At 36.9% G+C, this 27,215-nt stretch overlaps 1 protein-coding gene across 5 annotated transcripts in view; it reads right to left on the bottom strand.

Annotated features, from left to right (window-relative positions):
- Positions 1-275: 275 nt before the first annotated feature.
- The window catches only part of LPIN1 (lipin 1), a 45,140-nt gene continuing 18,200 nt past the window's right edge, over positions 276-27,215 (bottom strand). For 4 of the 5 annotated variants that reach the window (XM_032184201.1, XM_032184198.1, XM_032184200.1 and 1 more), the window contains 15 exons: positions 26,437-26,746; positions 24,921-25,014; positions 23,426-23,613; positions 22,334-22,427; positions 20,866-20,935; positions 18,196-18,273; positions 17,981-18,073; positions 16,513-16,589; positions 14,300-14,444; positions 12,749-12,897; positions 11,524-11,610; positions 8,504-8,656; positions 6,807-6,921; positions 4,393-4,496; positions 276-3,942 (listed from right to left, as the gene is read on the bottom strand). In XM_032184201.1, coding sequence (XP_032040092.1) covers positions 3,783-3,942; positions 4,393-4,496; positions 6,807-6,921; positions 8,504-8,656; positions 11,524-11,610; positions 12,749-12,897; positions 14,300-14,444; positions 16,513-16,589; positions 17,981-18,073; positions 18,196-18,273; positions 20,866-20,935; positions 22,334-22,427; positions 23,426-23,613; positions 24,921-25,014; positions 26,437-26,746 — 1,917 coding nt within the window. In that variant the 3' untranslated portion in view covers positions 276-3,782. The remainder of the gene's footprint in view (positions 3,943-4,392; positions 4,497-6,806; positions 6,922-8,503; positions 8,657-11,523; positions 11,611-12,748; positions 12,898-14,299; positions 14,445-16,512; positions 16,590-17,980; positions 18,074-18,195; positions 18,274-20,865; positions 20,936-22,333; positions 22,428-23,425; positions 23,614-24,920; positions 25,015-26,436; positions 26,747-27,215) is intronic. The other variant, XM_032184202.1, reaches the window with a different exon arrangement.

The raw sequence follows: 27,215 nt of genomic DNA, 5'->3' as shown, positions 1-27,215 counted from the left end.
TTGGCTCCCAGGTGCTGTCCTCAAACCCCAGCACAGTGAGAGCCTGAAACCTGACCCTGCCTCCCTGACTCCTTGCACGTGAAAAGGCTCTGGATCAAACACTCCAATACAGCAAAAAATTTGCAAGTGCTGGAAGTTACACTGGATAGCCCCAGTAAGAGATAAGCAACTGAGAGGATATGTACAAATTCCACACTTCAGAGCTCCAACGGTTCTGAAAAAGCACTCTGCCGAAATCAAAGCATACACAAAAATAGAAAAGTCAGAAGAAATTTACATTTGCCTTTATTACAATATATAGTTCTATCGTCGTTGCATTCAGCAGATCAAAATGAGGTGTTAAAATGATTTTCATCATTCCAGTAGCACATACATATACAGAGTAAATACTGTATATAAATAGTCTTTGAAATAATAATCCATATCTACAAATAAAAATACCCAATACTCTTTCTCCTCCCTCCCTATATTACAGCAGTAACATTTTATCTGTAACACAACTAATACAACAATCATGGTATCCTGTCCCTCACACAACACAGCTGGAGGGGTATGGTCATCAGCTTCATGAAAATAAACATCAGTCACTCCTCACTGCTGCATATTCTAGTTTATGTGTACCGTATAAATAGACTATACAGTGATTTAATGTCTCTGCATATTTATGCTAGCCAAATATTCTTTCTGTAACAGAAACCAGCATTACACTGAAAGGAAAGTTGAGAAAGTTTTTTTTTTTTTCTTTCACAGAAAGAGTAGGAATTTGTTAAACCGTCCTTTTTTTCTTCATTAGGAATTAACACAGCAGTGTAAGTATTATGCATAAAATTGCTCAGCTACCACAACAAAGTATCTTAAGCTCCCTTTAAAAGTATGGCAATGTTTCTAGCAGGTCAAAACTTGGATTTTCTTAACTGTCTTTTCTGTGAGCAGGTTTGATAAACATGAGTTATATAAACACACATTTGTCTCACTTTCCAGCTATATTTAAACTTTCAGACACAAAGGGTTAGTTATACCGTACGTCAGAAGCACAGCGTTAACTTCACAATCATAGCAATGTTGGTCAGAAGGGACCCCTGGAGGTCAGCTAGTCCAACTTCATGCTTGCAGCAGATAGCAGACAACATGAGAGCCAAGTCAGCCACAGCTCTGTTTAACCAAGTCTTGGAAAACTCCAGGATGGGGATTCCACAGCACCTCAGGGTTGCCTGCACCAGCGTGGCACTGCTCTTACAAATCTGATGGAATTAAAAGGACCACTCATTCACACTATCATTTGGGTTGTAATACATGGCAGTAACAGCCCTGGACAGGCTATTTATTAAGTCATAAACAAATACACACAGGCTTTAGACTTCGATTGTGGAGAAGTCTCTGGGACCTTTCTTTTCCTGGTGAAAGCTACTGCATGCAGTACCTTAGGAAAGCCAATCTCAACTACTGTGAAGAATAAAAAAACCTGATGGCCTCTAACTGAAGAGAAGGGCTGATTTGGTTTTAATTTGCATAATGGACTGAAGCAGACCTTTACAAGAACTGAGTAACACAGAATTCAGTTGGTACATTCATCCATTAATTCAATCATTAGCGACAAGTATAAATGGATACTTAAAGCGTGGCTATATTTAGAGATGCAACCATCTCGGTTTGGCAACCTGAGATCCTCACTGATTGTCTGACAGATTTAAGAAATGTGGTACAAATTTTCTGACAGTAAAAAGATATTTGCACCTTCTTTAAACTTTGAAGACAGCATAATCAGTCTGGGGCACTGGATATGCATTTCGTCCTCTTTCTGTTTGTCTACTAATTCCAGTATCTCTGAAATGGATGTGTACCTTGCCTGAACCCACAACGTTCATGTGAAAAGGAAGACTTAGGAAGGTCTCTCCACTGCACATTGCAGCTATGCACACTGCAGTTGTATAAAGGATTGCACTTATTAATTACTATTGAAGGCACAGGGAAATCATAAATTGGCCCCCTGACATCTCAGATAAAGTCTGCAGCACAAGAAGTTAAAAATCCCTATTATAGAATTACCATCCCACCTATGTTGTTACCACTCTTTTGAGATGCAAAACCAGAATTTGTTGAAACAGAACAAATGTGATGCAGAGCAGCTGTTCCCAAACCTTTGGGTGCTAATCAACCACAATCACATCTTAAAATTTCTCCTGGACCACTCTGCCTTCCTATTATTAAACCCTTAACTGAAAACACTGCAAAGCAGCTGCAAAACATGTATCATAGCCTCACAGATCACAAGTTGGCAGAGATCACAGCTTATGAACCACTGTTTTAACCATACTGAAATACTATATACATGGAATCTCATGATGCCGTTTTCAATGTTTCAGAGAATAATACAACTTTTAAATACATTTTAAAATGAAGGGAAAAAAAATCACCTTCTTAGCTACCAGCTCATTGAGGATTATTTGGCCATTTCATGCATACATTTAAAAGTACCACATTGTGTAAAGGCAGATCATTTGGAAAATATCATCAACTGATCTGCAGTATTGCTTCTACAATGCACAGTTAAATCTTAAGGCAGTTGAGAGCAAGTAGCAAAAACAGTATCTACAGCTTGTGTCTGAACAAATGAGAGGGAAAAAAAGATGAAAGATTTTGTTTTCTTGGAGCACAGTAAATCGCACTAAAAGCATCTGTACTTTATGATACAAACAAAAATACAAACAAAAAAAATCCATTCAGTAAAAACCTGAGATGCATCACTCACCAGCATCAAAGTTCACACTTAAGCCAAAAATAACATTTTAAATAGAACTATTCAATATCGACAAAATCTTCAGTTTTCTTGGCTCAGCAATGATATTGAAACTCAACATATCCACTTCGTAAGATATTTTTACTGAAAAATCACCAGAGTCAAACCATTGACTTCAGTAAGATGGGCACTACACACAGCAGCCTATATCTTACACTTTCACACGTATCTTAACCCAAATAACTGTTCTGAAACATGGTACTCCTCAACTTGAAGAAGACTGGCAGAATCCGGCCATCTTATTTAATTTACTTCCATTTACATTGCACATCATTTATTTCCAAACACAAAAAAAAGCATTAGCAGGTCAAAACAACATGTTGAAATAAATCAACACACTCCATCGTCTTCGATGGCTACACCAATTTACAACAGCTGAGGACCTAGACCAGTAATGAACCGTTAAACAAACATCAGATGGTCAAGCAAGGAGGAAAGAGGAATGAGAGAATGGTTAAGGTTGGAAGGCACCACTGGAGGTCATCTGGTCCAACCACCCTACTCAATCATTCGCTCTTTCAGAGGATGGAATTTTGACATATGAGCTGCAACATGTATCACAAAATGATGTCAGGAATGGTGAGCACCTTCAGCTCCCTAACTTGCAGGGGTTTCTGAGATGAAAGACAACTTCAGTAATACAAGAAAGATACAGAACCACTTCATGACCTTATGATGTGTTTAACTGCAACTCTGTCATCATTGCACTTTTATTTGACTTTAGGCAATGAAACTGTATGGCACGATTTGAGTTGCTGGATGAAGGAACATTAGGAATGTAATTCCCATTCCTAGTACAACTCACTCTTGTCATCTGGAAACGTGACTAAGTATGAAGAAGCATTTCTAAGTTTGCTCACAGCAAAGGAATACAATGCTCACATCACAGATTCCAGCTGAACTGCCAACAGCAAAAGCCAAGTGAAGTCCTTGCAATACAAGCTAACTCATTCTTTGATCCGAGGCTGACAGTTCGGAGATGCAGTTAAGATGAGGCTGGATGTACATCCTGAGTTTCAAAAGGTGGTAGAGGTTCTCTCCAGTAGGTGAACTGACTGTAGGTATCAGAACAAGGAAAGTCTGAAGAATGGCTTCTTTTCAGCAAAGGGAAAATGTGATCTACCACTTCACATAGTCTGACATAACTGAAAAATAAATAAAAAGATCTTCTTATTTTGATTTTTTTTTTTAAATAAGTCTCCAGTCACCAAGGCATGGCTACTCTTACATGAACAAGTTATCATCCTTGAAACTGTAAAATTCAACTCAATTTTGGTGCCTAGCTTCCAGGTAGCATTCACAGTTCAGATAAGAAATCTGTTCATTTGTGGTGGTTTATTTAAGGTTGCACACTTATAATTCTTTTACGTGATTAAAGTAAATGGAGTATATTGAACTAAATACTAAATAATGTCTTTATCAGTTTAACTGAAGGAAAGTAGAAAGTCTGTATTGTATTTTACATGTTTTATATTTTGTGTGGAATATTCTAAGGAATCTTTCATTAGTAAAATGAAACCTATATTTGGACACAAGTTATAAGTTATAAAAGGAAATTATTTAGCCTGTAAGGTTTTAGGGATAAGATTACTTACGATGAGATGTTTGTCTTTGCATGTTCTTGTATAAGTTCTCCTTTGGGGTTAACTGTAAATATGCGGTTTAGAGAAACCCCCACTTGCTTGTATGAATAAACATCCTAAATAGAAAAAAAAAAAAAAAAAAGAATTATGATTCTGCCTTTGCACGGTCATGTCTCTTCTTGCTGAAATCTACTACACAGAAAAACATACTTACACAGTATTGGTACTAAATTTACCTAGTTATTGTGCACCTGAAATTCTATGAATTTCTCAACCTGAAATATGTTGAAAACTTGAACTCAGACTAATGAAAGGCTCATGAAACAGATCATTTGCAGGTGTGGAGTTTGTCACTGTAAATTAAACTATTGATCAAAATCATGTTTTGTTTTGCTTTTTTTCTCCAGTTACTTCCCTTGACACAAAAAATAAAATTAAATATAAAAAAGTAATGTTATTTGGGAGTAAAAGTATTTGCGCTTTCATTTTTCAGATAATATTTCATTTCCTGAGTGTATTGTACTGAATATCTTGCAACAACGTACTGGGGTTAAAACATAACTGCTAGAAAATAGTGATTAGTTTGTAAGGACAAGATTACAAAAAGCTGTAAAAATTCTGCTTACACTAAAACCCCCGGAAAAATCTTTTACCTGCTGAGTTTGGATTTATGCAATGTCCATATATTGGCTATGTATCGATGAAAGGGAAAGAGAGGGGAAAGTAAGGTATAAACACTGTAACTGCAGCAGTGAGCGCCAGGTGGTAATGCAGCTACAACTCTGGGAATTATTTTATGGCATTCAACTAGAAGTAACAGTTGAGAATAACTTTTAAGAAATTCAAACTGTTAACACAAGCAACGAACAAGTTTTGTTCTGGTCTGAAAAAAATGTTTGACAAAAAACATTTGACAAAAGCAAAGATAAAAATAACCCCCAAAAGATGAGACCAAGCTTCCATTTTACTAATGTAAATCATTGGGTATAGTTTTAAAAATTCAAGTGGTAAAAGACTGAAAGGTTAATGAACATATGAAAATTATTTTAATTTTTATGTTGTACAGGTGCATAAGTATTGAAATTTCACTTAATTTTGAGGGGAGAAAACAAAAAGCAAAAGCAAAACAAAAAAAAAGCAGCACATAAAATTGAGAAAGCTATCATCCTGATGTTCACAAGGCCAGTAGCATATTTTACATCTGAAGACTGCACTCCAACAGCAATCAAAGGAGTATGAAAATAATGGTTTTATTTCCCTGACATTCAACAACAACAAAAATGAAACTAGAGGTAGGCTTTATCCATAATACAAAATCACAGAAGTAGCTACAAAGTTATTTCAAAATCATATGTCTAAAGGTATCTTGATAGTCAAAATTAAGCTGTGTATGATATAACAACCAGATAAAGCAATTGGACAGTGAGGTCCTCCTGTCCTCACTAATAATGGTTTTAAATTATGTAACTTGCTAAAAGATGAAGCTGAAAGAGTTGTCACTGCTCATAAATATCAACAACTCTAAGAAAAATGTGAGATAATTGTAGAAACAAATTCCAACAGAAAGACATGCTGATTTCTCCCAAATGTAGCTACAACATCCACAGTTTCAGAGCCAAAATATCTTGCCAGGCACTTCTGTCCAACATTTAGGCATCTAAAAATGCTCAGTCTCCAAATGTTCACTTTCACACTGGCAATAGCTAGTGTCCATATTTATACTTGTGATTTCCTCAGGCTATCAATGTTTTTGCCAGTGGACATGTCTAAGGTCTTACAGTTCCAAGCAGCTACAGCTGGGATCTATTCCATGCTCCTCAGGTCTCAGCATGTCTGAGACTGTTGCCTTTTGTGGATGCATAAAAGTATATGTCCTTTGGGCCTAAAAGAGAGTAAGTAAAGCCTATAGCCCAATTCTGTAGTCTTCAAATGGGTGAGAGAGACCTCACTTTTCCTCTCAGTATCAAGGACTTCAAAGTTAAATGTTCAATTTTAGTGGGACATCCAAATCCTTCCGGATGTACTTAGGGTTTGAAGTCCCACTGATATTCATCTGAAGGATTTTGTGTCTGTCCAGAAGTAACTCATCAGCGCTGTATCAGTATGGGATAAAACGGGATCACTAAAATGGGATCAGTGTTTTCACACAAGTTTAAAGATCTTTTATGTAGTTAGGATTTCAATCAGTATTTCTTGTTATGCTAACTTATGCAGATGTAATGTAGTTACTTTGTTTCTCTTCTACCTCTCTTCTACCTACATGGTGAGATCTTTCTGGAAGAACCTTTATATTATCCTTTGTATGAGGCCTAATCAAATATTCTTAAGTCCTATTTAAAGCTTCTAGGTTCTAATGTAACAAAATCACAAAATAACAGCAACCTTTCTGTTCTCTGTAAAAGACATAAATTTCAGCGATTACTTACAGCAGGTCTGTTTCCAAAAGCAGCATAAAAGGGTTCTGTGTTAGGATAAAACAAATTTTTTATGTCTGTCAGACACTGAACTTTGAATTTTTCTGGCTTCTTTTCTATCACTTCCCTGAAATTATATAAAAATAAAATAAAATAAAATAAAAAGGTGAAATATACATATGAAATATAGCATAAACCAATTTACTTTCTTTATTCAACATTTTTACCTAGCTGGATATTCCTATCAGGCCCCCACCTTTCTCCAATAAATCTTCATTTGGAAATCAGAAGGCCCATGAAGACGAAATAGCATTCCCAAGCTTACATAATGGGCACAATAAATAAATCCTCTGAAACAAGGGGACTTCTATTGAAGTCTAAGTGATAAAGATGGTTAGTAAGCAAAGATGGTTGATTACAGGGAGCAGTGGCTAAATAAAATCTTAAGACATAAATTGTTATTAAGTAAACCACTTCCTGAGAACTGCAGAATGATTCATAGATTATATTAGCTCTCACTGTGTATGGTGTTTTTTTTTTCCACCTTTTTTTTTTTTCTCCTTTTAAATTAAAGGATTACAATTAACATATGTGCTGAAAGGACCTCAGCCTGTTAAGATCCTTCTACAGTCAGGGTCATCCATCACTGCTAATTAGCAGAAGTTAAGGAATAAAAAAATCTTCCATTTCTCTTCAGTTGCTCCCTACTGAATACAGAATTCATTAATGAATAGTGGAGTTGTCTCATCTCTGGGCAAGAGCCCTTTCACAACAGCTTCTCTTGGCAAGGATGCTGAACAGGTGGCAAAGTCTGGAGTTCCCATAACAGAGGAAGACACCAGCATGACACAAAAGCGCTGAAGAAGCTCAGAATCCCACATCCTAGCACCAACACATATGCCAAGGAAGATGCAAGTAGCACAGAGGCTTCAAAGCAGTATAATACGGCCCTTCAGAATAGCAACTCCACATATAAATTAAAGTTTGAGGATGTGCAAAAGAGGAAGACAACCATTTTCCCCCAGTTCCATATACACCTGATCTCAGAGCCCCTAAAGCCACAACTAATAAATCCATGGATAACAATGAAGTCATTTCTTGCCTACAGAAAACAGAAGTTAAGACATTGGATACTGAAAAATGGGCGTTCTTTAGTCTAAAAAACATATCAAAAAGAGTATCACTTCTAATATATTGCTAGATATGGAAAACGTAAGATGACAGTACCTACCCTTTCAATAAAACTATTTAATCAGTCAGAGAAGAACACTGAAAGCCTCTACGTTCTCTTATATTTAGAACATGACTGGTAAGACAGCCTGCATGTCACTCAATCAGAAGAGCATCTGAACAACCTATCATTAAAAATTCTAATGAAATTCTGTCACAGCAGCTTTTAACATCTTAAAATATTTTCAGTAATCACTTGACATGCCTCACTGAATTAGGAAGAAGGTACAATATTCATGATCTGTGCTATTAGGATTCACTTGTTACAAATCAACACCTAGAAAGGACAACATTATCCCCACAGAGTATCACAATGCAGTCGGACTATAAAACATTCATTTCATTTTCATGTTCAAGAAAAATGATTACGAATGATTTAAAGTGCTCCCATAGAATAGGAAAAGAAAAAAAAAAAAAAAAAAAAAAGCTGAGAATTCAGCCTCCAAGTTTCTTTCAGCATAAAGGTGATATTGCAGTACCTGTGCAAAGCTGAGAATAAGCTGCTCGGACTCAGCAGCACTGGCCCTTGAGGCAGCACAGTTCCCCGTTCATTGACCCAGTGCAAGTATCCTCTGGTCATGCCCGCCATCCCAATAGCACGTGCTGAGCAATACAAAAATTTATATCCATTTCTGTGAACAGAAGTGAAAGAAGAAATTACTGTAAAAAAAATAAAGCAGGTGTTTTGACATTAATAATTGTGAGTTTGTTTTTGCACAAATCAATCATAATGGTTAAAACAGACATGTTTAACCTACACCTATTTAAAATGAATAAAAATGTTTATTTCAGAATGCTGGATAACTAAATTCTGTCTGGCTCTACTACAGTTTATGATTTACACCTAGAGAGGGTTCATTTATCCCTGGTCTTTTCATGACTTCATACAGGTTGTTATCCACCCCTGCACAGTAAAACCATAGACCTTAGAATTAACTGAAATGATATCTGCCAAGAGGAAAACACTTGGCATATAGCAGACAACAGCATATTAACCTTTGCTAAATTAACAATGCTACACTCCTGCCTTTTGGGCCCCTTTGGAGAGGGTTTTGGGGAGAGCGGTGAAGATGACAGGGGAAGAAAAGATTGGTCTGCATGCATGTGTGCAGCAGCAACATGCAGTTTCAACTCTGAGCAAATTAAAACTGCAAACCATAGTGTGAGAAGTAATCTTGACACTTTCTTGTCTTGGTACTGAAATAAAAGTTTCAGACAAAGTCACTGGCTATCCTTGGTTCTGTCATGATGGAACAGAGTCCAATGACATTAGTGCAACTTAACAGGCATAGTTCAACCTAATAGCGTTTTCTTTTGCAAGTCCTACAAAGAAACTATTTGCGAAATAAATACTGTATTCAGTGCATGCATGGTCATTAAATCTAACTATTGAACATTTCTGTAGTGTTCAGCTGTAAAATCTAGCTGCTACATAATTAACTCGGTAATTTGAAAAGCAACATGACTCGAATCCATTTTTCCCTAATGCTTTTGATCACCAAAGCCCTAACAATAGACAGTGCTGGCAGGCATAGAAATAACAAGTGCAATTAAAATAAAAAATAAAAAATAAAAAATTAACGTTTTCACAAAAGGTAATGCTGAAGTTATACACAGAAACCAAATACTGTTCAGCACATGAATTCACAGGCTGCCCTGTCTTTTCTGTAATTTTGTATGCCTATACAGAATAAAAGCATTGACCAATGTCTCTGGCATAATTTAGATTCCATCATCCATAATTTATAATTCATTACCCATGTAAAATAAGAAGCAATAAGCAAGCCTTACTGTAACCCTAGTGCACAGAACAAATCATATTAATTATGAGGACAGTGGTTATGTGTACCAGAGGCTCTCCAGACAATTGTGGTAGGTTGAATATATAAGAACAACTGAATTTTATGCAAGATTTTTTTCCTGCATAAAGTAGAAATGTCAACTTGAACAGACAACAATCACAAGACCTTTTTGTTGAAGCTAAAAATCTGAATTCGTGAACATATATATGAACAGATATCAAAATATAACAGATATTTCATCTGATCCCATTTAGATATCGATTAATTTTACTCTTAACTTCCTTTTCTCTCAATTGCTATTGAAAAAACTGGTCATACTAGGATTTTCACCATGTTAATGACGTTAACTGAGATAAAGTTCCACTGATCTGCTATTACTCAACATTTCTTCAACAGTCAATAAAGAAAAACAGTTATTTCAAAACATCATTACACCTCAGGTGTCTGAGCGTACAACCAACAAGAGATTATGATGAGTTCAGGTCCTTCCATCAGTAGCAGTAACAGTAGCAGAGAAGACATTTATTCCTGTGGACCAACAGTCACAAGTGTATTTTAGCTACTGAGCTGTGCTATTGCAGCTCAAATACGTTGCCAGGTTAAGAGCCAGTTCCTCAGGCTCTTCACAGCAGGTCTCGTTGACTTTCAATGCCTTTAAATTACACTTTAAGCAATGTCTACTTATGACCTACAATCAAAATTAACTAATGACACAAAAATATTTTAAGACTGTTCCTTCCTGTTAAATTTGCAACTTAATAATGGATTAAGAGCAAATATATACATAGGAAATAAAAATTAAAAATTATATAACCAGGCACAAAGACTACCATCACCATCTTTAAAGCTCATCGTTATTTAAACTATATATATATATATATATATATACACTATATATATATATATATATATATATGAAAGCAATGAGTATCTGAAAAAGGACTACATCCACTCAAGATGAGATGTGCCGTGCTTTAAGGCTGATATTTCCCTTGACTTACTAAAAGTCTAATGTTTAGACAGCTCAAGTCTACATTGTTTCTTTAATTCCCTTTCTGCTCACTGGAAGGAGAAGAAACTCCACTAAACTGACTCATCCTGTATGTTTTAGGTTTCTTCTCTGCATGACAGATGAAGACACGCCTATGTCTCTCTACTCACCACTTCAAAAAACATACACAATTAGTTTAAGTTAGACACCTAACTACACTACCAGGCAGGTCACGTTTGGCAATAGGATCTCCACCTACAGTGACCACCCTCTGTCACACAGTCCTTATGCATTTTGCAATCCTGTCAACACGGAGAGATGGGAAGGTATATGAACATCTTATAAGCTAATGGCGTTTCAACTCCCAATTTGCAAGAAGTTCCACTTACTGCAGCTATACAGCTCATTCAAATGACTCAAGTTTTTGGAACTGCAATGTTATCTGTTTGGAACGGTTAAGAGAGCAATCACTACTCATTGGCAGGGGGCTTTTGCTCTTGATACCCAGAGAAAAGCCTGCTTTGTGACATTGCATAGCAGATGTTTATACTGTGTAAGCATCGTAGTATCTCATTGCTTCAGATGAGATTGCTCTTAAACTCCAAGGTTAACAGTCTAGAGAGATTTTAATTTTTAGATGCAAATGAATCAAATGCATAAACACATGCAAGCCACAGATGTATGAACAGATTTACTGAATACTCACTGGCTCACTTTATGGTACAACTTTGCAATCCCTTGGTGTGTCCAGTCTTTGCCAAGAGTAGGCAAAATATGACCTAAAGTATCTGACCTGAATAAAGAAAAAAATAATGTAATTGAAATGGAAAAAAAATAAAACAAAACAAAAAACAACACCACCACCAACAAAAGCTTACTGCTTTTAAATAATAACAGATAAGGCTAATAAAAGTCCCCCTAATTAATTTGGCTTTCTGCAAGGTACTAACTGCAATCAGAAGAGGATGATTTTATTCCCTTTTCTTTCAAGACAGACTGATATGTCTATGTTGTTTTAATCAGTCTTGTGCGGATAAGGATAAGGATGTGTGGATAAGCTAGTGAGCTTGCATGGAAGTTACAGAACATAGGCTATCAATCAGACCTACCGAGTAGCCAAGAGGATATTAAGCATACTTTTTGAGGTTTACATTGCATGTTTTCTAAATAAACCAAATCGACCTATAAGGTAGTGTTGGGAAATTACAATCTTAAGAGAGAAAGACTGGGCAGTGGCTTAGGATGGATTTGCCATAGTATTGTATGGTGAAGAGATTCAATTACTGTCCAGTTAGCTCAATAACAGAGACAAAAGTAGATCCCATTCAGTTCATTGACACTTAAGAAAACAGAAAGGAGGGGATACTAATGTGTGTTGGCACCAGAAAAGCATTTTGTCCTACAACTGATTAATCGCAAGGAAAAAAAAAAGATATTTCAGTTCAAATCAAGTATTTTAATTCATCCCAGATTAAAAAAAAATAATAACAATAATTCAAGACTAATTATACATAGGTAAGTTTGCTTTGAAAGAAATCTAAGGTCTTGTCTACTAGATAAAAATGACCCTCACTGTAATGCCCCAGTAATGCCTTTTAAAACAGAATGCAGGTGTTTCTTCTTTTTAAGTGAATCTATTGTACTTCACAAATGTGACACAGCAAGAAGTAAAAGGTCCTGCAATACTACAGTAAATACTATCATAAAACAATAGTAGGTAACAAATATGAGCACATGTAGCATATGTCTTTGTGAAATCGTGAATCTAGCCAATGATTCTTGCAGTATTTTAAAGCAAGGTTAAAAACACACACACAGACTCCACAAAACACTAGAATGTAACAATTTGTTGCCTTAAAATTTCCCGTTAATTACTCTTTTTGCTTTAGTCCAAAGGACAGAAGCAGATAAAAGTCTCTCCCTGAACTCACCGTGTAATTGTTCCATCAATGTCAGAAATAATAACTTTATCATCCCAATTCCATAGGTAAATGGTGCCTTCACAGCGGCAAGTGCCTTGATATTGTGTTGTAACACTAAAGGTCACATCATTGGGGCCATTCTTGAGCTTTAAGCTTTTCTGCAAGACATTATCAGCAAGATAATCAACAAACCGAGCATGTGAAATGGACACAGTGCAAACAGAGCCACAGATGATCATTGCCTTGGTCACACTGAACCTTATTGCTTTCAGCAAAGCTATTTTCTAGGTAATGTTAGCAGAGGTTTGCTTTGTGTGATGTACATGAGGCACGGCTTTAGAGAGTAGAATGAAACAAAAAATAAATTCTGTTTCACAGTAAGGGATATGAAAAAAATATCCTGAAAGGTTCTCATACAAATCTACAGGGATTTTTTTTTCCATACTGTGGTAAAGAAATATATGGAGGGAGAAGTGTGAGTAACAAGAAGTGCCATTAACAGTGAAAATGACAGAGTGCTTACATGAGGATTTGTGTTCCAAGGCACTACATCTCTAGCCTATAATAACCCACCTTTCTTACCATATGAGCTACTCGGTCTCCACCAAATTTCCTTAACTTTCCCACCCTGCTGCCCTTCCTGTCCACTTAGAGACTCACTGGGTGTAAGACAACTGATTTGATTCTTTTTGTGGGCTCATTCACTGTCACAAAATCTGCAGGAGTTTCATACTTTAAGTGTTCTTAGTTATATTTCATTGCAATTGTTCAATGAGTTAAAAAGTGAAAAGGAGGTGTGAATACAGAAGAACTGATGGGCAACCGATGAGTCCCACCCACTCAACTTAAGAGTAGTACTGGGTTCTGCTAATTTCTGCAAGACAAGTATCAGTGTGTTTGTATAATGCTTACTTTCTGTCTGATACAGGAAAGTACAAACACATTCCATCTGTCTCGTGGGAAAAAATCTACATTTCTTGCAAACTATTCAGGCAGTGAGCAATAGGCTGCATAATGCTGTACTACTCGTATAGGTTTCCTTCTGAAAATTAATTGGCTGTAGATAAGAAAGACGACAAAAAGCATTTCTCTAAAGTAGCCCATTTTTCCAAATCAAATTGGAATGTGCAGAACACAGAACAGTAACAGTTTTGTCACCATTAGTCAAAATGCCTCTGCCACAAAGGAAGAGAATTGGCTCAGGAGAAATTAATAGCCTGGCCTCATAGTAGGTTCACAAGCAGCTCTTTCAGAAGTTACTAACCAAGAACTGTATTTATGTAAAACTGTGCCTGTCTGTCTATGAATGAGGGGAAGGGAAAGGAAAGGAGGGGCAGGGGAGGGAAGAGACCTGTGGGTTCTCACACACACGGACTGAAAGGAACAACATTCATGTGTAACACTGAAAAGAGAAAGGAAAAAATTGTTTTGAAACTATAGTAAGAAATGGGATTCAATGCAAGAAGTAAAAACTAATTAAACCTTACAAGCCTGAATAACAGTTTTGTTCTTGTTGTATTAGAAATGACATTTCAGGACAAGGATGTAAAACTAACTCACAAGCTGGTCAGAAGTGAGTCGAAGGGTTTTTTTGTAACTGATTCCAGACAATAATGAGAGATGACTCGAGTTGGTTTGTAATGACCCAAGGTTTTGTTTGGCAGCTCTAGGGTCTTCATCGCTTGAAGAAGATTCATCTTTTACTCTGGAACATTGCACACACAGAAAATGATACTATCATGTCGGTAAATGCATCTCAGTAACCATTAAAAATGCATTAACAGTGAGTCACCAAATAAGTTATTGATTCTCTGCTTCTAACGTCTCACAGGAGGTCATTCATATCATGGTTTTAAATATATCAATGGAGAACGGAATTTTCATTCATGCTTGTTCCCCATTATTCATAGTTGGATTCGTCTAGTCATTCACTTGTCTATATGCTAGTTTTCACCACTTAAATTTAACAGATGTAAATTAATGAGATTTTTGAGTCAGCATAACACATGGTGGTAAATATATATAAAACACTAAAACTATAAAAACCTCTCAGTTCTAGAAGAATAAAACGGGAGTTGCTATGCTAGGGTTTATTTGGTTTTCTTTTTTGTTTGTTTGTTTGTTTTTTTAAGAAATTTAGCAATTAATCAAAGAATCCAGGTGATGAAAGTTTTATTAGCAAAAAAAAAAAAAAACTCCTCCTCCTTTTTCAATGAGCAATTTTAGATCATTGGATTGATCTTTTCCAGGATTTGCAGGATTACCCCATTCAGGATATGATGATGAAAATGTTTAAAAAAAAAAAAAAAAGCCACCCCACTGAACTCCTTTAGAGAATTCTATTCAAATACACATCAGCAGAAAAATGTTTATTTTTCTGCTAACGTTTTTTTTCTGATTTTTTTCTTTTTAGGGTCAGTTTTCTTCAGAGGGAAAGTTTTCCTATATTACACAGATCTATCACCCAGAGAAGGTAAAATATCCTTTCAGATCCTTCAAATATCATTTTCAAAACAATCAGCTATTGGGCTTTTATTTCCATCACACCTGGATGCTCTTTGATGACAGGAAGTCTTGACCCAGTATCAAGGTACCATGTGTCATGACTACCAATATTAAAGAAAAAATCATTATCCTTTTTAACATCAAATCTCAAAAGCTTTACTCAATATTCCACTTGCACTGTTCTGCTTGCAAGCAACAAATTCTTATCAACAGATTTGTAAGATCAGTTAAAACAAACAACAAGCACCAATTACAGAACCTAATCTGCTTGAAATCTTAATCCCACTTTAAAGCCTATCTTCCAACAACTGTGTAATAGAAACAGACCTTAATGTCACTTATTATCCAGAAAAGGGAGATGAGCCTTTCCAATTCCTTCTGTGTATCTCACAAACTCAGAAAACAGAGCCAAGTAAGACAACAGCTAGTCTCCTACAGTGCAGGGAATACCTTTTCCAGCCCACTCTCCTGGAGTGTAACTACTGATCTCCAGAATTAATGTCAACAACAGCCTTCTTGTTTCACAAAGGTGACCCCAGGGCTTAACTTAATAAGAATAAAACATATTTAAATCTGAATGCTATGGCCTTCTTCAGTTCTACAGCACGCATGAGCTGTCTTTACAGTCAGATCTGATTTACAGTCAGTCAGCAAAGAGGTAAGGGAGGAGAGCTGTCCCTGGCTAGAAAGTTTTGGGGGCAAGTTAAGACTCATCTTACAAAGCCCTACTGAGGCAGAGAATCTGGTCATATGGTATAATTACTTTGGAGCACAAAGGAATAGAATTCTGAAATCTGTGGAAAAAAGTAATAGAACACCATGCCATTTTCCTATCAATAGCCTGTGAAAAGAAGCCTGGAAAGTGTTAGACCCTTGAACCTTCTAAGATACAAAGGAAGAAATTAAACTGTCAGGCCATAAATATTCATAAAGCAAGTCAGAACTGACAACAACCTGGGGTCATCTATGATCTTTCCTTGAAAACTCCAGAGAGATAGTTTTAGAGAACTGCTCCAATTATTGTTTGCTGTCAAAGGGCTGTAAGATGTATGACAGAACTACCAGCCAAACCGTATACTAGAAAAAGCACACTTGCAAGGTCTGCAACCCTGACATGCCTTCCTATCTGCACTTAAATTCATTTTTATTTCATTGTACGAAATATTTCATTGATGCAGCATTTCTTTCTTAAAATATATGAGGTAGCTTCCTTTCACAGTTCAACTGTAACTCATGCTCATTTCAGGTACAGATAACTTCTTGGGTACCTGTTTGCCATGCTCATCTGTGAAGATTCTTCTCCTGTAAGTCTGCTCCCACTCATACCTTGCTCTGCCTTTGTTTCCTGCAAAAATACAAGTATGAGAAGTTGAGCAGAATATCTGAAAAACCTGTTCTGTCTTGTATAGACTCTTAAAAAACAAAAAAAAACTTTTATGCAAAAAGCAAGTGAGGTTTTTACACACACACGCCCCTTTACTTGCAGGCAAAGTACAATTTTAGGAATGTCTTAAAGAATAAAGGCTGTGCAAAGGACTAAAAAAATGCAAATATAGAACTCAGAAGAATTACATTTCAGTCTTGCATAGAAGTACAGAACTATCAGATTTCAGGTGGCTAGCACTGTTGAAGTTCTAGGATCAACCTCATAACTATCCAGTTAATTCACCACAAATAGCTAGATTTCACTTAAAAGGGCAAAATATCACACCAGAAAAATAACAGAAACTACCTTTCAAGGTATTTGAATCATCAAAATCAAACTTTCCAAATTATTTTTACGCTGAGGAGGTGCTAACCTATATCGATTTCTTCCCAAAAGTGAAAGGCTTTTAAAAAGTGAATGTTTTTGAAAGAAACAAAGAATAACGCTTCCCATTGCCAATTTATACCTGCTCTATACACAGCTCTATAGATAAGCAAAATTCCACTAAGAAAGAAATTCTAAAAACTTCAAGTTAACTGTAGAAACTAAAGTCTCTTGCTCTGAAGCCCATATCCACAGATCAGTACAGTGGTTATTTCACGCAAAGCTAAAAAGTTCATCTATTGAGGTACAACCATAAAGCTGTATTAGAAGTCATTTTCTCCCCTCAAGTACTAAAGCTTCAATAGTATAAATGAATATGAAACAGTTTTATTAGCAAACTTTAAAGATTAAATATGTCTAGACAGAAGATCAATATTTCATACAAAGTTTTGCTTTTTTCACCATAACGTTCTTTAATGTTCATTCACAGCTTTAAGGCCATTACCACAAAATTCTAATGCTCAGGAAAGAAATTCAAAAAGGCTTTAAAACTAATATACATTCAGTTTTCCATCTTACATTTTGCTGAATTTTACAGTGTACTCTAGTCAGAAATCTCTTTTCTTCAACTGTCAATGAAAACTGCGTGAAGGTAAATAAAACACATAAAAACGTAAAATTGGTGGCACAGCTCTTCAACTCTAAGTTTCCAGTCAAATTTAATCCATTAGATAACGTTGTCTCACATTAGTATAAGGAAAAGAAATGCAGAACCAAAACACTGCAAGTAAACATTCCAGGTAGGATCTGATCCAAGGCTTTCTGAAGTCAGACTTCAGATCCTGTTCAAATGTCTTTTAATGTGTACATCCTCATTCAAATTGAGTGCTGAGCTAGGACTAGAAGCAAGGTTCTGAGGGATGAATATGATGGTATCCACCCTTCCCACTGCACCCAGAAGGAAACTGCTTGCTTCTCAAACTTACCTCTTTAATAGTGCTGTTTCTCCCTCGCCAGGAAAACCACCACCTTCCACCTTTTTTGGGCATCTTGTCCCTCATGATAGATTCCACAGTGGCCTGTGATAAATGGGTGGTAAAATAAAAAGAAACCGAAACAAAGGACAAGCTGATATATGTAAATGAAAAAGTGCCAAATGTACAATTGTAACTGATAATAAATAGAATAAAAGTAAACATACTGTCTGTGAACCATAAATTCCACTAAAGCAAAATCTAATGGTATCCAGCACTGCTTTGAAGTAACTTAAGCATGAATACTTATGAAATTTTTAAAAGAAAAATGAAAAAGAGACAGAAATCAAAGAAGAAAAATAAAGCATAAATAGGTATTAGTTTAATGTCTGGAATGAAGAACCAATGTTTTTAAGTTAAAGTTACTTAGTTAATAATTTAAATAAATAAATAAATAAATAAAAAGATCACTTCCGTAAAAAGCTCTCATGGAAAACAGTAACAAACCAGCATGCAAGATGGTCATTCTCATTAAAAATAACCATAAGGCTCAAATTTAATCACCAACTAAGAAAAAGGCAAAAAACTAACTAGCTTTTATGAGTTTAGCATGATGCTATGAACTTAAATGACAGTGTTAGAAATGTTTTTTGTTACTTTTTTAAACCCTGGCTACTTTCTATTGGTTATATGTAGTTGAATCCCAGCAGAGAAAAGTTTCTTTCAGTAACCATAATGACCGGACCTTATGCAGCTTAACAACAAGAGTTGAATTATTTCTTCCAGAGAGCAAGCAAAATACAAAAGGGGAAATATTACAGTAGAAGTGGCCACAGCATTTGGTATGCCCTAGAATTGCTTAGCTACTGGTTTTCTGATGAAATGACAGTCTCTACTGTAAACCAAGTCATCAAAATAAAAATGCAATGTTGATAGTGATACAAAGAAAAAAAGACTATTCTAAGAAACGTTTGCAGTTAAAAGAGAAGATTGAGTTCTGCTCATGTACAAGACAATACAATGCCTCCCTTTTCTGTTTTTCCACAGGTTCTCCTTCGATATGCTATCTAAAGTATATTAGAAGAAAGAAGTGAATGAAGCTGAGCAAGTAAATTGAGAACTTTTTAAACGTATAAAAAAAAAAAAGTGCAGATGGAGCTACAGAGAACATAACATTGAGAACAACGGCTACAGTTTAAGGAGGTTCTCAAACATCTGGACAACTTCAAGCAGATGTTCTATTGACTTTTAATGAGACCACAGAATAATAGAATACCCAGAGTTGGAAGAGACACACAATGATCAGAGTCCAACTCCTGGCTCCACACAGGATCACTCCAAAATCAGACCCTATGTCTCAAAGCATTGTCTAAATGCCTCTTAAAATCCATCAGGCTCAGCGACATGGCCACTGCCCCAGGGAACCTGTCCCAGTGCCTGACCACCCTTTCAGTGCAGAACCTTTCCCTATCCCCCAGCCTGACCCTGCCCTGTCCCAGCTCCATGCCATTCCCTCGGGTCCTGTCGCCTCAGCGCCTGCCCCTCCCCTCCCCTCGTGAGGGAGCTGCAGGCCACCATGAGGCCTCCCCTCAGCCTGCCCTGCTCTGCTGTGGGCTGAACAAACCCAGGGACCTCAGCTGTTCCTCATACATCTTGCTCTCTAGACCCTTAACCATCTTTGTAGCCCTCATTCAGATGCTCTGTAATAGTTTTATATCCTTTTATACTGTGCTGTCCAAAACTAGACACAGTGGTGAGGCCACTTGCACATGCTTACAGTTAGGAATGTGTTTAAAGCGCATTTTGCTGAACATGGGTGATTCTTGCAATAGCTCCAGTTTTCAATCACTTCACAAAGCCTGTTTTGATTAAAGTCTCTTAATATTCTAACTCCTTAGTTCCGTTATTAATGTAAACCAAAAACTCTAATAAACAACTGGTTAAGAAAAACAGTAGGATTGAAGGAACTGCTATTTCCCTCAATAGGAAAAATATTTCATACCACTTGTTTCTATTTATCCCTCCTAGGCAAAAGCCAAGAGATCTGGATCCCAGTGAAGACCGATATGCACCTAACAAGGTTTGAATCACTCTGTGGAAGTGATCAGCAAGTACAACTATAATCCTTCCTGTAGGCACTCAAGTTTGGTGGGATGAATCCCACCTTTGATGATTACTGGAATATGTGCAGTAAAACACAAAACAAATCAGTCTCTGCAGCATCCTGAAGTTCAAACCAGGTTTGCCAGATGTTTGGGACTTCTAGGATCATTTTACTTTATATTGGGATACTACAGTGCAGCTACCTGTTTGCATATATAGGTAATGTTCTTTCTGATTTAGTGCTACATGGTGGTGGAGTAAAAAATTTCTCCAAAACCCATAATACTCTTAATTTATGGCAATAGAGATAGAATTTGAATTCACATAGGTAAAACAAAAAACATGTGCTGGGTTGCAAGTGGCAGAAGGAAAGCGTAGGATCCAAAATATGTTAAATTCATGGCTAAATAGCACACGTTAGTGCCAATATTGATACTTGCTCCTTTATAAACTTTCACAGTAGCATGCATTTCTGTCCTGAGGCAACAAAATGTAATTGGACTGTTCAATGTGTATAATATAAGCCAGCATACAGCTGTTACAGGGTCATAGCTATTAGTCACTGCCACTGTTGTAATGATCTTAGACTAGGAAATAAGAACTATTCACAGACCAAATTTAATGGTTACGAGTGAATAGATATAACAGTGAATAGTTATGTGTGAATAGATACAAAAGCATCTGCATATCTGTTGTAAAACTACCCATTTTCTCTACCTTAGTGAATGATGCAACTTAATAAACAGTAGAATGTCACAGCTCCCACTCTGACCAACCTTCATATTCAATCTCACCTTTGGCAAAGGTTTCTGGAATGCTTGCATTGCCAGCAGAAGGGGACCAGCTGTTGTCCAGTTGTAGTACCTAGGCGTTCAAGAGAGACAATTACTACATTTCGTAATCTCAGGGTTCTAGTGCACAATCTAGTATTTATCATCTGGTACGTTAAACCCATGAAGCTCCTTTAGCTCAGGTCCAACTCTGGCCTGGACCAGCAACAGCAGTCTCACCTTATTCCACGGTATATTCATAGGCATGTGTTACTTTTTGAGAAACATAAGAGAAGCTAGGTCCTTAAGCAGAAATGGTATTTGTCATCCATTCCTTACTGTACTTCATTATCGCAACACGAGCTACATTTTTTACAAGCAGGTTTCTCTGTTTCTGCATCAAGGCTCTATACAAAGGTTATGGACTGGAGTCTGTAAGATGTTATGGTTTTTCTATGATGTGCTGAACACAGCTCAGCTTACATTGCAGACAGTAGGATTAATACAGTGGTATCAATCATCTGTCTAGAGAACATGACAGTTAAGATCCTCACTGAGTGCTCCTCTCTTCTCAACACATCAGCAGACACATGAACACTACCTTCAAATATCAGAGGACTAAGGCATGGAAGCAGTAAGTGACTGACCTCAGACTGCAGAGAGGGTCAGCTATACACCTCTCAAGTTATCCTTGTCTGATGAAGGAGACAAGGTCATCATATACCCAACACATTTGTGATTAAAGAGTATTGAATAAGGATGTACTGGACACGTCCGATTTTTATAAGCAATGTCTATAACTAAGGGTAGCCTAACTCCTAACTGCAGCACAATGTCATTATGTCTTCTCTACGCTAAACACAGTAAGTCAGCTGCAAGAGGCTGTCAAGTTAAAATACCCTTCATAGAGCTGCATCTAGCATAGGCCATAGTGCTGCACTGCCCAGCAATATAAACATATGAAATAATGTCTCAGCCTTCCAGAAACAGAAGTCTCATATTGAGTGGGTGAAGTCTGACAAGTCTTGAAAAGCAATGCCTCCACAGAGGCACGTCAGCAAAAATATTCAGCTTATAGAGACAACCTGGTGGGTACGGAAGGTCTGCAAGCAGACTGCCACATCCCTGTAAATATTCATTATTCAAATTTACTCAAGGCAAGGCTTAGCAAGTTCACAACCTATTTCATTTTTACTCTATCAATTGCATGTGAACACCATTAGCATTTAATACTAGCTTCTTGAAATTCAAATTCTGTTAAGTTAGCTGTGACAGGTCATCTGAAGCTGCTCTTTCAGTTTAAAGGAGGAAAGGTACATGGAAGAAGAAGAACCTGAATTCACTAGAGAGATGACTCCTTCTTGATGAATCTATGCTATGAATGTGCAAAACCCATTTTTCAGCTATGGTCAAATTGATCTAACACTCTGAAGTAGCACAAGCAATGTTTTAATTGCAACAGTAAGAATCATTTCTCCTGAAAAATACTTACTTATTTCCAATCTTAACCACAAGGTTAGGGTCATCAATGATAGCAGGATTGTCCACAAACTGCTGATATGTTACGGCATGTTCTAAGAACTCTTCTGTTGGGAAAAAAATGCATATGTAAATCATACATTTATAGATTCCTGGGGCAAAACAACCTAAAAAAATTAGCATTAACTCAGACATATAGCTTTCCCACTCAGAGTCTGCCCGTGACTACTAGGGTACGAGATCAGCAGTAATATAGAAGCAAGAGGTTCAAAAACTCTCAATTTCAGAAGATGCTGAGGGTTTCTTTGTGAGCTGTTGGGTGTCCTCCTCCTTCATAAGACAAGCTAAGTAAAAGCTTAGGGATGTAACTGTGAGGAGGAAACTCAGGCTTCTAAGCAAAGTAAAACAGTACTTTGTCATCACTTCCACTGATCCTCTGTCCAAATCAGGAACAGGTGGGCTTACGTATACGTAAACCCATGAGCAAAAACTTAATACTCACTTCTAAGGCTTACTGCAAAAGGAACACATCTGTGAACAAACACCCTTTCCACAAGTTGTTACTCCTTCCACAAAATTCCCATAGTTTACAGGTGATTTGAACAACGAACATAGATCACAATATATTCAAAATGCTTTAATAACTATCTTTTGAACAGAAATTAATGTAGCATCAGGATCAGGTGGGTTTATGCCTCCACATTACTGCAGAATATGCATGCTTTAAACCGTTTATCTTCACAGTATGCAGCTAGAAGTTTCAAGCACAGAGTACTCTAAATGATTTATGTAAAGAATCACACAAGAAACTGGTGACAGAGCTGATGTCCCCATTTACAGATCTTTTTCATTCCTGACATGGACAGTCGAGTACTTCCATATATTTTCCTAGTATACAGCAGATTATTAAAATATGTTAAAATTATAAGTCCTTTATCAGTGTAGTGTTTTAAACGTGAGAAATTTTATGAAACTTGTCATTTCAGGGACGATATTTTCTCAACACATTCCTAGATACAGCCGCAGGAGGGCACTGTTTCCTCGGTCAAGGATGTTAAAACTCGTCTGACAGCACACGCCTCTAATTCAGAAGGTCATTTAATACCTTTGGTTATTTCTTTGTTGTCAGTAAGGCCTCCACAAAGAGAAATGGCAATGGAGGGCAAATCTCTGATTCCATCTGAGGTGCTTTCAACACCACTGTCAACACCTGAACTCCCAAAAGACTGTGGAGACTGACTGGCAGACCACGGCCCTGTGTCATTTGCGTTCTTGCTTTGTACATTGTCCCCACTGAAAAAGAAAAATCAGACATTCAGTCTTCACATATCCATTCCCAAATTCTCTCCCTTCAACATGCACTGCTTACATCTGATGCATACTTAAAAATACAGAAAAAGAAATTTGCTTGTTTTAGCCATAAAATTTAAACAAAGTAGCATAGGCCTCACATAACCTTCCAAATTAGGTTGTTTCTACTTACTTGCCTAAACCAGTCATGTATAGCTCATTTACATGAGAGAGGAAGAATAAGACAATAAACTGTAAAAGCTTATTAGACAAAATAATACTACTATAAGCAGAGTTTATACTAGTAGGACTGTTCTCACATTGGAAGAAGAATAAATATAGCTTATTCTTGAATTTGTATCAATTATATAAACTGATATCTAACTCCAAAATGAAGGATGTATATGTTTGCATATTTATGTCAAATGTGTATATAAATAAAATAATTTACATATAAGCTATTAAGATCTTTAAAAATTTAAGAAATAGCACATAATTATATCCACTTAAGATCTGTGTATAGATGAGATCATTATTACAAAGTGCAGGCTCTTCAAGTTCTGCTTTCCATTCCAGATTTATATGAATGCATTTGAGAAAGGAATTTGCAATCCAGCCTTTTCCTCTATATTACTAATCTTCCTCTGTTTTATTGAAATGCTAATATTACAACAGCTGAGTTTAAGCAAGAAAGAAAAATAAAATATGCAAGCTGCCTTAATTGTTGCTCAATGACTTTAGTCAAATGACTAGAGTGATGTGGAAAGAAGACTAGAAATTTTAAAAGAGATTCTGATAAAGATTGAAACAAATTGGAAGTTGTATGTTTGGTATAAAATATTTTCATACATAAATCTGTCAGGAACTCATTTGTGAATGATGCACAACATTCATATTTATAGGCAATCACCCACAGTAGAACAATGTAAGAGCAATAATTTTATGCTGTTAGCAGTAAGCTGTGTTCTTCACAGTAATAAGCAAGGACATGGGGATATATATATCCCACAGCCAACTGCTCTCCCAGGGCATGTGAGTAACACTCACAAACATCAGTGTACATTACATAACAATCCACAATCAATATATGATGCTTAGTTGACCAAAATGGAAAATCAATTTTAAGCACACTTTTTAGGCCCTAATGCCAAGCTATACGGAAGGTCTAATACTCCAAGCTGAGGTGAAAACAGAAGGAAAACAAAACTTTGTACTTTAAAAAGGAGATCTCATCCAGTTCACATGAACAGTTTAAATTTGAAAGGTAAAGAGCTATTTAAATAGTAGAAATATAAACAAAGGACTTATACTTTTTGGGGAAATAAAGTGCAGCAATTTCGGGATCCATGTCAGTGAGGTCATCTAAATAGACACCATCAGCACCAAGATGCCGGCTTCGTTTGTCTGTAAGGGATGGCATAAATAAGCCTATTAAAAAATATTTTCTGAGTAACAAGACAGAATTGTTATTGCAATTTAGCTATTCATTTTAGGACTGAAAAAGAAGACAGGTTGTAACACTTTGTGAACTACAGTTGCATTGAGTGGTACTGCCAAAAGTTTCAAACCAAGTTGCTTGCATACACTATTCACACTTCAAACACACAAACGTGACAGCATAGGACATTATTTGAGACATGCTGCAGCCCCACTGTTCCAGACAAAACCACTGGGAATTAGAAGTCAGTGGTCACTACAGGAAAACAGAAAGAGGAACTTTCATAAGTATTTCCACAGGCCTATCAATCAAAGCATTTAATCTCCACATAATTAATCTTCAATCACCCTGCAAAACAGAAACAACACAACAGACTATCACTACAGTCACTACCAGACTATACCTGGCATGCTGGTGGAGACAATTCACTCTTTCAAACATACAACTGATGTGTTGCACACATGCACCACTGCAGAAGACAAGACAGCATAGACCTGAACCCAGATTTTGTCTTACACTAGTACTAACATGCAGTGCCACCTCTATCCTGCTGTTGCTGCTAAGTCTAGACAGATAACTAGTATAAGGCCAAATTTTATTTGGAATTCATTCTAAAAACCCCAGCTTCTTGCTGTCACGATTTCCAACATGAAACATCACAAAAGCAATCAGATTTTTTTGTTGTTTTCAGAGACACTGAAAAGCACGGGGAAGTGGCTAAAAACGTGTATACTTACTGATAAAAAAACATCTGCACAAATCAGGCTTTTATAGAGCTTTCATAATTATAGAATAATTAGAGCTCTAAAAAAACATTTGTAAGTAAATTTCATGTGAAGATTTTAACATTTGGAATAAAAAAAAACATGGTTATAGATACCAAGAATTTGGAAGCAGAAAAGCAGACAGAATTTTATCTCGCAAATTCAAAACAAGATGTGTACCAACTAAACATAACTCCTGAAATGGATTATGTAAAACAAAACTACCTTAATTTACAGCAAACCTGTTGTTCACGCAAAATATATATTACTAGTTTGTACACGAATAGAGAGGTTCAACAACTATTGGTCATGCAGAACAACTCCAAAAATGGTCAAAGCAAGTAATTCAGCAGATGTAGAACAGGCTTCTATCAAAATGAGATCTCTGAATTCATCAAATATGGAAAAATCCCCAGTGAAGGAGAACTTGTGTCTTACTACTTCATTCCTGTGAGCTGCCTGCTGCACTGCTAGGTTTTGATGGCTCTTTTAAAGTTTATTCCTTTCCAGATCTCAAAGTGCCCTAAAGGCACAGATTAATTGATATGACAATGGGGTGCTTTATCACCATGAAATCTAAAGACAAAAATCATACACATAAAAGTGCAGAATCAACAGTTTTACCTTTCTTTCTGGTAGGGGAATCTGTCTTGTCAACTGCTTGGGCTGAGCAAGCTGCAGCTTGTTTTATTTCTTCATTGGCAGGCAACAGTGCTACAGCTGCTCCTGTAGACTCTGTCTCTGGCTTATTTGCCTCAGCTGGCAAGGGCTCAGTTTCATCTGCAGTTGCTGCATCTGCTTGTCCAAGGGCAGGTAGAGGAGACACAGTGTTAAACTCCTCCACAGGAGCACTCTGGATGACTCGAAAGTGAGTGCTTTCAGAAGGATTTACATCTACCATGCTGGGTTCCTTAGCTTTGATCAGGGAACTGGTCTGTGAGGGAAAATAAACAGACTGCTATAAAGAAAAGCTCTTAAAAAATGCAACAGCCAGAGTTTTACCTGTTCTGTTCAATTCAAGGATATCGCATTCTCGAGATGATCTTCACTCCTCTCTCCGTGAGGCAGGTGTAAGCCCTTAACCTCCCCTTTCCTGTATGAACACTCTGGCTCAACAGCTATGGTAAGGAGCCAGCCACACCTGACCTGAAGTTGCACATGGCTTCTGTGCAGCATGGAAGGCAATGCTGCTGGCATGCTACAGATCCTGCCAGCTAGCAAGGCCCTCAGAAAAGCCAAAAGGCCTCAGGCTGGAGAAAGGCACCAAGCCTTGGCTCAGCCAAGGGAGTTGCACATCTGGGCATGTGGAGATACAGAAGCACAGGTGCTGCTGGACTCACACATTCAAGCAGCCAATGTTATTTTTTGTGAATCAAACTGCTAACACCAAGCACCTCATTTCC

Source organism: Aythya fuligula, chromosome 3 (genome assembly GCF_009819795.1).
Source record: "Aythya fuligula isolate bAytFul2 chromosome 3, bAytFul2.pri, whole genome shotgun sequence".
Taxonomy (NCBI): domain Eukaryota; kingdom Metazoa; phylum Chordata; class Aves; order Anseriformes; family Anatidae; genus Aythya; species Aythya fuligula.
The sequence above is the reverse complement of the archived record's forward strand: the minus strand, read 5'-3'. Positions and strand labels throughout refer to the sequence as shown.